This window comes from Trichosurus vulpecula, chromosome 6 (assembly GCF_011100635.1).
Source record: "Trichosurus vulpecula isolate mTriVul1 chromosome 6, mTriVul1.pri, whole genome shotgun sequence".
NCBI lineage: Eukaryota > Metazoa > Chordata > Mammalia > Diprotodontia > Phalangeridae > Trichosurus > Trichosurus vulpecula.
In genome coordinates, this window is record NC_050578.1 from 12849955 (window position 1) to 12862989 (window position 13035).

A 13035-nucleotide genomic window follows, 5' to 3' on the forward strand; every position below is an offset into this window, starting at 1 on the left:
CCCAGATGATAGATAAGGTAGATAGGTAGATGGATAGATATACAGAGACAGATAGGTGATAGGTAAATAGATAGATAATAGTTAGATGTAGATGGACAGATAAAGTCACTAAGACATCATACATTTACAAGACCAACTACAGACTAGTCAACTGCACCAAGTGTCAGGCCATTCATTCTGGAGCCAATTGGGAAGGGAGAGAAGAGGGTCCACTTTGCAGAGAGAAGGAGGGCCAGAATCAGGACGTACAGGCCAAGCCCCTCGGAAATGATCATCATGACCCACAATGCCAATGGCAATGCCAGCTGCCAGCTTGCTCAGTCCCATGCTGAGGCCTGCTGCCCCCTAAAGGAAGCTCTTGAACAGAATGATTACTGATGCTGATGAGAACAGCCACCATCAAGCCATTGATAGCTATGATGACAACAATGATTGACATCATGATCAACTCAGGTCACATGCCTCACATGGCTATAATACCAGTGCCACTTTTTGCTGTGCCATAAGCCATACCAAGAGCATTTAAGATGACAAAAGCGTAATCGGGACTCTTCGATATGTCTGTGCAGTATCCGTAGGCTGAAAGGAGGACTGAGAGATGGGAGAGAGTCAAGGGCATGGGACTGCATAGCGGATAAAGCACTGGAGGGCAGTTAGGCAGACATGAACCCAGGAGGCATTGGCTCCACTGTTTCAACTACATTTATTTGAAAAAAAAAACCTGAAAAATTCTCCAAGCTATATGTGAAGTTAATTTTAATTTGCATTTAAGTACATGATACTTCAATCTTATTCTGTACTTTCAAAAAAAGTATTTTCAGAGGATAAGCCTAATAAATGAAATGTTTTTTTAAAAATACTGAATGCCTAAACTATTATTCCTAAATACATAAACAAAAGAAACTAGAAAATATTTCAAATATCGGTAAAATAAACAAACTTACTTAGGTTTTAGGTTTAAAATGGAGAAAAAAATATTTAAACTTTAAACATTTAATTGTCAACTTCATTGTATATGGTTGCCTGTTATATATGTCTAATATTCTAATTAGACTAATGATATCCACCTTCAACATGAGTTACAAGTAATTAGATGTTACTAAAAAGCTGCCTGAACCCATTCACGTGGGCAGTCAGGCAGATAATTGTTTTAGGTCAGACTAATGGAATCACAGTATATAGGTTCGAAGTAGAACAATTGGTGGCAACATTGACCTAGTGTTCATACTTGATGTTATATCCTCTGCATCCAATAAATATAACCTCCATAATACATTATTTGAGCTTTTGGTGGTAAGAAAAATATATAAGAATTGAATAATTAGAGCTGAGGGTAAAGAAACAAATATATGGTTGGTATATTTCAACTTATAACACTGAAATTATAAATACTTATAAATAGTTTGGAAAACGTTCTGTGTCCAGACCCAATACCCATAGAGTGAATAACCTTTTAATTAAAGTGTTTGCCCTAATTAGTTCCTTAATTTACACATGTGTAGAAAGTTTATAGTGGTCCTCAGGAATATCTACCACATTCCAACCTAACACTTTTCCCTGGTGGACACTTTGCCCCCTATCAATGTCACAAAAGACAGTCATCAATTTGGACAGATGTGTTCCAGACATCCCAAATAAGAATTAAAAGTGCATTTTCTAGTAGCCATATGGTTATAAATAGTCATTTAGTGTAGATGAAATTATATTATTTGAATTATGCTTAGGTTATATTGTGGTTTAAATAGATTTTCATGGGCTGCCTCTACAGTCCAACTAGGAAATCAATTACGAGTTCCACACTACTACTTTGGAAACGAACTTTTAAAACTAGCCCAATCCGCAACTCAGTGACTCTCCAAAAGATCTGAAACAAGTTATGATGGGTAGATTATAAAAGTCATCTAAGAAGAAGTAGCAAATTTGGAGTCAGTAGACCTGAGTTTAAGCTCTGGCTTTGGTGATAGATAGATAGATAGATAGATAGATAGATAGATAGATAGATAGATAGATAGATGGATAGATGAGAGGGATATAATATAATAATAAATAATATTTAATATTAATAATATATAATATATTATATATAATATATATTATATATATATATAATATGTCAAACACTGTGCTAAGGGCAGAGGGTAGAAATACAAGCAAGTAAGACAATCCCTCCCCTCAAGGAGCTCCCATTCTAATGGGGTCAGACTCACATAAAGGGGGAGCTGGAAGGGAAGCAATGGCTTGGAGGCCTGAGTTCTAGGCAAGATAAGGCAAATGCTCCCCTATGGAAACCAGGAATCCCAGAAACAATTTCCAAGGGAGAGAAGGGTGGAAGGTGGGTGGAGGGAATAGAGATAATATCCCAAAAGCAAGAGACATCTAATGGAGACACCTCATCTTTTACTCTCACTAATATGGTTGATACTTTGTACCCAGTGAGTACTCAGTGAATGTCTGATGAATGAACTACTAGAAATATCAGTGAGCTGCCACTTCTTTATCTTACCCTTTCTCCATGGATGCCTTTGCATAATTGATCCGGTTAACTTTGTGTGTAGAAGTGGTGTGCAAGGAAAGGCTAAAGCCAGACTGCAGTCGATAGAGGGAACCTGCATCTCTCTCTAAGGACATATCTCTGGATACAAAACCTGCGTAGCAAGAAAAAAGCAGTATATCATTTATCTGTTGACAAAGAGAGCCTAGCATGAAGGTGGCAATTCATTTATTTTATGTCCACACGACAGCAAACAAATGTTTTAGCAAGCAATAGATAGACCCGTGTGAAGCAGCGTCTTGACCCAGAAATTTGTTCCACCCTTTTTTCCAATCTTTCTTTCCAAACATTTTTTTCTGACACATCAGAGGGAGGCTGTCAGTGACTCTGGCTGGAAATCTCAAACTAGGCCTGGGTCTCCACATATCTTCTTTCTAACCCAGTTTACCATTAACATCATGTCGAACTTTGTTTAGAATAAAATATATATACATACATATATGTATATATATATATATATATAAGGGTGTGTGTGTGTGTGTGTGTGTGTGTGTAGAAAGAGAGAGACAGAGAGAGAGAGAGAGAGAGAGAGAGAGAGAGAGAGAGAGAGGGAAAGGGAGTGGACAGCAGTTTCAGAGTAAAAGGCTTCAGGGATAGGCCCAACTTATACTTCCTTTTGTGAAATTTAGAGCATTAAGCATTACATTTAAATAATCCATCACATAAAAATCACTATGAAATAGACAGACAGAAGGCCTGAGATGAAAAGAAAGTCTGAGCTTAGAAACATAATAAATCCTGATTATGGAGTTTCATCTGATTGGGTTTTTATTGTTTTTTAGCTTGTAAATTCCTGTCTTGTAGATAGGTGGTGGGTAGATAGATAAATGGATGGATAAATTGGAAAGAAGGAAGGAGGAAGAGATGAAGGAAAGGAGGGAGGGAAAGAAGGAAGAGAAGAATTAAGTGCTTCTTAAGTGCCAGGCACTATGCTAAAAGTTGGGGTTACAAATACAAACAAGCAAGATAGTCCCTGTCTTCAAGGAACTTATATTGCAATGGGAGGAAACAACACATCAAGGGGAACTGGAAGGAAGCAATGGCCTAGAGACCTGATTCTAGGCAAAATAAGGCAACAGCTCACCTTTGAGAGTTCCACATCCTAGGCCGGAGTCCAAGGGGCTGCTATGAATCATTCTAAGGAGAAACGCTGACTAGGAAAAGGTACTGGTAATTGGGAAGAGAGAAACCATCATGTACTTTATCTTCATCTCTTAATGCTGTTGCATCGTCATGCTTCAATAGTTTGATAATCTCACTGGTGTGGAAACCCCCTCTAAAGGTGTAGCGATCATCGCATGTTACATGTTACGTGTTACAAAAAGATAAATTGACATCAGGTCTTCAGCACACTAGAAATCCTGGCTGTTATAACCTGACACTATTCCAATGGAGTTCAGACTTAATACTTCCATGTATTAATGAATCCACTTCCTTAATGGTTTGATTACTCCCTGGAACAATCAAGCTCCCGACAAATCCATGTCTTCTCATTCCAACAATTCAATTCAACAAACGTTTTTAAAATGCCTATTATGTCCCAGGCCCTGTCCTAGGCCCCAGAAGTTGTTCGTGTTCAATTGTTTTTCAGTTGTGTCTGACTCTTTTGTGACCCCATTCAGGATTTTCTTGGCAATGACACTGGAGCGGTTTGCCATTTCTTTCTCCAGCACATTTTGCAGATGAAGAAACGGAGACAAACAGGGCTAAGTGACTTGCTTAGGATCAACGCGCTAGTAAATGTCAGAAGCTGGATTTGCACCTAGGTACTCCTGACTCCTGGCTTGACACTCTATCCACCGCTTCAACTTAGCTGCCTGGGCCTTAGAAATACAAAAACAAAATGAAAACATTCCTGCCTTTAAGGAACTTATATTTCACTGAGGTTTGGGGGAAGTAATATGTACTCAGATAAATCAAGGTAAAATATGTACATATAATTGCTTCTTCCCATGTCCCCTCCCCCTTCACACACACACACACACACACACAGCTGGAGGGATCTGGAAACACCTTATACAATAGACAGCTCCATGAATGCAGCTAAGGATTCCAAGTAAAAGTTAGGAGGCACAGAATCCTAAGTATGAATGACAGTCTTCAAAGTCACAGAGGTGAGAGATGTGTTGTTAAGCATATATTGAGAATAGCAAATATGGATGGAACGCATTGTATATGAGAGCAAATACTGTCAATTTTTTCTAAAAAGATAGTTTGAAGCAAGTTTGTGAAGGGCTTTAACTGTCCGACAAAAGAGTTTGTACTTTCAGATACATGATCTGTACAGTTGCCCAACTGAAATTTCTAAAAAAAAGAGGTCAGACCTCTTTTTTTAGAAATTTCAGTTGGGCAATTGTACAGATCATGTCCATCTTCTCCAATAAGGGCATTCTTCATGCTAAAGGCTTCCTCTAAGCCTTTTTAACATCCCAGGAGCATCACTATGTAACACTATGTAATTTAGGCTGTCCAGCTGTTATCACTCATCGTTGGTCCATGACCAATCCATATCCTTCCCTGATCACACATTCTACAACGCTATATTTTATTACAATAAAACTTGGAGTCTGAATATTGCCCATTAATTCATTGTTAATAATACCCAATGGTATATTTGGTCTCATACCAAGTTTTCTGCAAACTTCCTTTCCCCTCCATCACACTTTTCTGATTTGTAAGTAAATATCACTGGCTATTTTCCACCATTTTGCCGTCATCATCCTTTCTAAATATTTATAATTTGTATGTCTCTCTATTTGGCACTATGAAATGAGGTTCTCTCCGGGATCATTCAACCTAGTGGTAATTGCTTTATTCTACTTAACTACTATGGGAAAAGGTTATAGTGTGTTTCCATGTCTTTTCCTTTATCTATTTTCCGTTTTTGAAAATCATTAGCTTGTTTGAAAGGTCAACTTGGAGAAATTTTGATGGAACTTAGTGTTTTCTTTTCATCTTCTTCTTACTTATTAATCTGTTGTTGATTTTAACCTTTGCTCAAGTCTCTGTGTCTGACCACATGTAGAGCTCTTTCTGAAATGACTCCACATCAGCAGTCGTTTCGTCTCTTTAAAGACCTAGCTAATTTCATTTTTTAGTCCTTGCTATTTCTAGCACTTTCCAACTCTCTCTTTGAAGAAAATAGTTATAATATATTGCCCTGAGGCTTCTGTGTCATCTAGAAGTTTTTGGCCACTTTCATTTCTTAGCCTGAACCATATTTTAAATATATTTTCACTGTCTTCCTATATGCCCACCTTTACAATGTAGTCACTAACTGTTAATAATTATAATAATATACGCACACATGTATTATGTATATGTATATATATGCAACTTGCATTGGAGCAACTTGTTGACTTATTTATATAATTTGTCTATCTCCTTATCATCTGCAACAGATTTTGATAAACACATTATAGTCATCTTCATGATAACTTTTTTAAACTTATGCTTATAATGAGCATTAAAAAGCCAAGTGACCAAGTATCTCATAAAATCCTGGTGTTGTTTTATTTTTTTTTCCATTGAGTAATTGATGAAACCAACTCTGACCACTCCTCTATTTGCCTCTTCAAGGACAACTTGCATCCTTCCATTTAACTGTAGCTTCCTTATACCTTATTATTTTATTTCTAGCAAGAATTTAAATAGTGTTTCTTTTTTTTTTTTTGGAGAGAGGAAGGGTGGTTCCCCTTTATTTAGGGTATCATTGAATGCACTGCCCATTGGGCCTGAAGACAGCTAGCTGGTGGGGGTGGGAGGACCCAGGCATGTAGGCCATCTGGAACTCCACTCCCCTAGATGGGGGCTGGGTTGGGGCTCAGAACAAGAGGGAGAGAGGATGGTCACTAAGTTCCAGGGGGTACGTGTGTGGGGGAGGCCCCTCATGGGTCCCCCTGGACTAGCACAGTAGCTGGAAGCCCAGTGAACCAGCAGGGACAGGAGACGAGTCTCTGATCTGGTAAGGGGCTCCCTGGAGGTCTCTGGGAGCTCTTGGGGTGAGTCACTGGAGGAACCCTGAGGGTTCCTGCATGAAGTCCTTGGATACTGGAGTAAGGGCTAGAGAGTGATTCCCTGGAGGGTCAGAGTTAGCCTGAAGGTCGGGGAGCCCAGTAATTCTCATAGACTTCATGGAACAAGTCCCCACAGGAGATGTTGGCCCCAAGTCGGGCACAGGTCAGGAAAGCCCCTGTCAGCTTTCGGTGAAGGGCATAGGTCTCCTCTGGTGGGGGACACAGCTGATGTCGAAGCATTATGGGGATCAGGTCCTGCATCCTGTGTGCTGTGTCACCTGCCCCAAAATCGTGGGGGCTGGTACTAGCAAAGGGCTCCCCGAGGATCATGACAGCCTCCACATGGGCCTCTGAAAATGCTTTGGTCTCAAAACCGGTCAGGAACTTCAGGTCCAGGGATTTCATTAGGACCCCAGCCCGGTCACCGTCTGCAGCAGCCTTTACCACCTCAATGTAGTGGTCTGTGAACTCTGACCTAAACTCCCGGCTTGCCCCGAAGCCCAGCAGGGTCACCTTGTGGCTGGAGAGATCATACAGGAAGTTGGCCCAGTTGGGGTCTGTCTGCATGAATCGGAACTCTAAGAGTTCCTGAAGGCAGAGCCGCAGGAGCTCCCAGCATATCTGGTTCTGGACATCTTGGCTCAGGCCCTGGCATTGGTTCAGGGGTAACCCGCTGGCCAACTCCACAGTCAACACCCGACTTGTGCTCAGCGCCTCTATCAGAGCGGGCACCTGGAAGAAACGGTCCCCTGCCAGGAGCTTCCTGAAGGTACGGGCGCAGGCAGCCTCCTGGCGATAGTCACACTCCCAAGCCAGCTCCGCTGCAAGGCCTGGAAACTCTGCTCAGCAAAGAGGCCTTCGGGCAAGGTCACGCTCATCTTCAACACAGCTAGCTGATTCTCCATGTCACTCCAGATGCTCTGGGACACACCTGGGTACTGGATCTTCACAGCCACCTCGGTCCCATCCTGCAGGACGCCCTGGTGCACCTGACCAACCGGAGGCAGCGGCAAAGGGCCTCTCTTCCAGGGAGGTCATCTTAGTCTGCCAGTTCCTGCCGAGTTCTTCCTCCAGGACTCTCATCATCTGCCATCGGGCATGAAGTCAGCGCTCTGCCGGACCCTCTCAAAGATGCGCTGCAGCTGGAGGCTGATGAAACTGTTGTCCTGGATGCTTAACATCTGGCCAACCTTGAGTGCTGCTCCTCGGACTGTGCACAGGGTCTTCACTATCCGCTCCGCATTGGCTTCAGAGAGGAAGGGGCTGGGGCCCAGAACAGGGCCACCTTCCCCACATGCCTGCCCTCCTGACAGCCATGTCTTGGCCACTTCGACCAGGGCGCCAAGGCTCAGGCCCACTGCTAGTCCCCCAAAGTTGACCAGGCAACTGATCCGAGAAGCAGGCACCTTTCGCTCCCGGGCACACTCACTCAGCTGGGACCTCTGCCCCACTTTGGGCCAGGGCTGCTTCCCGGGCTCGCTGGATGTCTTCTTTGCTCAGCCCAGAGGCTGCGGCTAGCCCCTCACGGTTCTGAGTCCTGGCCAGGGAGGCATCACAACAGTGCGAGGGTGAGGCTGAGGGCCACTGACAATTCCTTCTTGGGACAGTGGAGGGGTGCAAAGTCTCTAAATAGTGTTTCAATAGGCATATATATAAGGAACATTAGAATTCATCAAGCCCAACCACTTCATTTTTAGATAATGAAACGGAGACACAGAGAAGTTAAATAAGTTACCCAAGGTCGCATACAACTTCCATTAATATCATGTCAACTCCTTGGTGATTGGAAAGTGATCTTTCATTTTGAGAAATAACAGTTAACGGTTTTAGATGGTCTAAGAATTGTGGTGCTTAGCATCTTCTTCCAACCTTTCTAGGACTCTGCTTTTATCACTGCTAAATCACAAAGGGGCCCCATAGGATCAAGGGTCGTCTCTTCCACATTGTGACTTTCCCCATCACATTTTTGACATATCATGAGTTGGCACAAGAAATTAAATGGGAATTTTTTGACAGTTTTGCAGAAGATGCAGATGACATGCCAGCAGACAACACAAAAAAGTTTAGCAACTCAGAAACGCATAAAATATATGTATAGTATTGCATATCAACATGTTTTATTTTTTAATAACATAATAACTTCAGTTTCTTCTCTGGTACAAATGGAAAGCCAAAAAAATTTATTATGGATTTTCCAGATCATAGGGGTGCTATGCCCCTAACCCCTACAATGTGGAAAGAATAACGATGTTTTCCTTTGAGCTCAATAGAACTTAAAAGAGCTTTGTGCTCTGCTGGCATAAGCTTTGAGAAACCAGGTCACCTCCCCACTACATTGAAGCATCACAATAGCATTTTTGTGGAGGTAGTTTCTTAGGACCTTCAATATCTACATCCTAAATGTAGGTGACAGAAAGGGAGAATATAAAATATGTAAACATAGGTCAAGTTTTCTCTCCTCTAGCATTAGACAACTATACTTGTTTGTAACAAGAAAAATTCTCACTTTCTTAGGCATTTGTTCCGAAGCAGTCAGTTATTTTGTCTTCCATAAGTGATTTTCCCTGAGGTGATTCATTCTTACTGTTTGTTTTTAATTAGCAAAGGGAATGTTTCCAAACTCTTTCTTTTTAATCTTAAGCACAGCCTCCCCACTACAGTACATTTTATTGGCAACGCAACTACTCATTCACTTTACATTGTAGTCAGTTTCTAGGCTCACTTGCTAGCTTGCTGTTGTTCTCTTATGGGGGGGTTGAGAAGTGGGGAGGGAAGAATCCATTCCAGTCATGCAGATTCCATGGTTAATTTTTTCCCCTCATTATTTTCCACACATCTTCTATCAAACTGAATATAAGTGGGAAGCCTTGTTGGAAAGGGTACCATTTGTGTCACCATATGCCAGAATATTCTTCTGGCTTTGGGTAAAGGGAACTAGAGAGTTGATGAACATGTTGCAGTTGTTCTAGCCAGGATTAAAGGTGGATGGCAGGTCGCCAACAACAACCGTGCAGTGAAAAGTCTAGGAGATCAGTGATTTCCTCTGTGTTCAAACAAAGGGCAATATTTGGAGCTTAAAAAGCATCTTGGAAAGTATAAACAAAAGGATAGGAAATGTCTGGGCCTAAATTCACATTAATGCCTCCTCGCTGTCCCTTGCGGTCAGGGAAAGGGAAAGATTGAGTTTTTGTAATAAACTAGGAGTCAAATTCTCCTTTCCTTACTCTATAACTCTTCATTAACTCTTCTTCTAGAGCTGACCAACTGTATTCTTTACTTCTTCTTTTTCCAGAGCACCTGAAAGATAAATTGGAAGAATACATGGCCCGGTTTTCCAAAGTGAGAATTGTCCGAACCAAAAAACGAGAAGGATTGATCCGAACCCGACTCTTGGGTGCATCTATGGCCAAAGGAGAAGTCTTAACCTTCCTAGATTCTCACTGTGAGGTCAATGTGAACTGGCTGCCTCCCTTGCTTAGTAAGTACACAGTTTACTAACTGGAATTCCTGAAAAGTCAACAAAAATATAACAAATACTCACTATATGCCAGGCACTATATAAAGCTTTTGAGATGGTGAAAACAAAAATGTAGTCTTTGCCCTCAGGGAACTTACATTCTATAGAAAGGCACACTATGCACATGACTAAGTATAACTCGTTATATTTCACTCATGTCCCAAATCCATATTCTCATCTACTTTTTGGTGAAGTGAATCTCCCTTGAGATTCTGCTTGCTTTGTAATTATTATAAGACAGGAAGCACTTTTTGAAAGCATTGTTTGAGAGGAAAGAAAGACTTGAAATTTAAATTTACACCAATACTGGGAAAATAAATGGATAACTAGAAAACTGAGAAAGAGAACAATCATCTCTCCAGATGGCATCTTTTACAGTTGGTCTCCCCAACCTAGCCTCAGGTTGGAAAACCATTCCCTTGCTGTGAGAAACTTCTCCCATAGCTTCTTTCAGTGTAGCTGTGCTCACTAGACAGTCACTAAAAGAAAGCTCATTTGTAAACATGAGCTCATCAGTAAACAAGATGGAAAGGACCTCAGAGGCCATCTAGCCCCAAGTGAGCAAGCTCAGAGTTAGATGGGTTATTGTCACATAATTTTTTGAGCTGGATCCTGACACACCTTCACTGGCATGCTACTCTAAAGCCTCCTTGTGGGGTAGAGGGGAACTTGGATGCCAAAGGCTATATGAATGGAGTGCTTACTCTGGTGGATCCTACCAAATATCAAGGCTTTGAATGTGTGTATAGTGTCAGACTGTATACTTGCGGACTAAAAGCCATTCTCACCAAACTCCAAGAAGTTCTTCACCAAATTACCTTCAAGGTGATCACTTTTTCCATTAGAACCATTCTCAAAGACTGCCTCCTAAGGAAAGGGGTCACAATCTCTCTGAGTTGTGCACCAACAGAATAACTGATAATATGAATGATAAAATGATAGGACCTTTTTTAAGTTCTACCAATGTTTCAAGATGACCGTGACAACATTTTTTTTCTCTCTAGCTAGTTGTCCTCTATAAATTTGTAAAATGTTATATTTGTATAGTCTCTTCTGGTGCTTTGTTGTGGCCCAGAAGTAAGCAGTAGTTCTTGATGCTATGTCATTGGATTACAGTTAGCAGGGTCTACCAACCAGATCATCAATCTAGAAATGGAAGAGCCTGTAGAGGACTTCTAGTCCAACTCCTTATTTTACAGGAGAGGAAACTGAGGCCAAGCGAGTTTAAATGATTTACCAAATGTCATGCAAGTGTCAGAGGTGGGATATCCCTCCTACGATTGTCCACAGCAAGACTAATTTTTTTCCAATTAAAGCTTGTGCCTACATTTCAGTTTCCAAGCAATCAAATGTATAGACTCTTAAATAGAAATAAAAATTCAGGTATAATCCCAAGGTGTAAAATGAACCGAGGTAATCTGTATCTCCTCCTGCTTCCTCGCTTTGAATGTCAAAGATGTCAAGATGTTGATAGAAAATACTGGCTCCAACTCCAGAGCCAGTATTCTTTCCAAGGCTTTCAGTACAGGCCTGATGATAAATGATATATTTGCCAACTGAGGACTAGCCTACCTAAATTTAGAAAAGTTTGTCATCAGAATTCTGATCACCAGATAATGATATGTTGGAGTCATAGTCCCAACTCATGGAAACCATAGAAGAATTTAAATCCTCATGCATTAAGGAAGTCCCCACAAATCACAAGTCTTTGAAGTTACTAAATCAATATTTACATAGCACCTTTCTTAAAGACCATTTTTAATGTAGAATTATATGCAGTATGTCTTAATGAAAAGATGAGGTGGAAGAGGAGGAGGGTTGGCATATTCTTCATCAAAGCTTTAATTAGCAAGAACTAATTGCAAGTGATTAAAGTTAAGAAGCGGATTCTTCCAAGCTCTATTCTAGCTTAATTGTATTTTTTTTAGTGAAGTCAGAGCCATGAGTCCAGCAATGGCCAAGAAATATACAGTAAACTTGAAAACATTTTTTTAAAAAAGTTCTTAGTGTGCTGATATCGTACTCGCTCCTATTTTCCCAGATTCCACTAAATCAGCTTTTGTTGTAAATATGTCCTTGGCCTTGGAGTGAATGCCAATAACAACTGCCTTCACAATGGGCCCTTCAGAGAGGATGATTTGCTATTGACTCAGGCTTTAGATTCCAGCTAGAACCAGGAAAGCTCCATTAGTCAAAGATGGGGAAAGAATCAATTGTAACTGGTACAAGATTTAATATGGGAAACAATGCAACCCTCCCCTCTAGCACCCCCAAACCCACATACGTGGGGCTGCCTGGCCATCCTAATCAAGAGGGGAGTGCCTCCAAGCATGCTGCCAACAATCCTTTAAGGTTTTAATTAAAAGTACCTTGTGCAAGGGCATAGCAATTTAGAGTTCCATCAGCAATGGTCACTGTCTCTCAAAATGAACTCAAACTATAGAGCACAGTGTGCTGACATCTGAATATTCAATGAAGGCAGGAAGGTGCCTAATGGATTTCCCAACCCAGGCAACCCACCAAATGTCATTAGCAAAGTCTCTGAAAGTCCCTTGCTTTGCTCACAGTGCACCTAACCTCCAAAATAGAGCTTGCTCCTTTCCTGATTAACAGATTTTATTTCCTCCTGGGCCTGGTCAGTATAAGATCACTATCATTTTTTTTTTCTTTATCAGATCTTGACATAGAATTCAAAATGAGGAAACAAGAGAGGCATTTTACACCTTGGGATTGTACCTGACTTTTTATTTTTCGTTAATAGTCTGCATGTTTTGGCTAATGTGGAAATATGTCTTGTATGACCGTATGTGTATAATGGGCATCATATCTGTTGACTTCTTGATGGGTGGAGGAGGGAGTGGAGGGAGGGAAAGAATGTGGAACTAAAAATAAAATTTAAATTAAAATGAAAGAGTCTATATTTGATTACCCAGAAACTGAAGTATAGGAAC

At 41.0% G+C, this 13035-nt stretch overlaps 1 protein-coding gene and 1 pseudogene across 1 annotated transcript in view; one reads left to right on the plus strand and one right to left on the minus strand.

Annotated features, from left to right (window-relative positions):
• Positions 1–13035, plus strand: part of GALNTL6 (polypeptide N-acetylgalactosaminyltransferase like 6) — a 1125319-nt gene that overhangs the window by 853248 nt on the left and 259036 nt on the right. Inside the window, exon 7 of the mRNA XM_036763330.1 lies at positions 9860–10045. Coding sequence (XP_036619225.1) covers positions 9860–10045 — 186 coding nt within the window. The remainder of the gene's footprint in view (positions 1–9859; positions 10046–13035) is intronic.
• On the minus strand, positions 6643–9520 carry LOC118853217 (annotated as a pseudogene).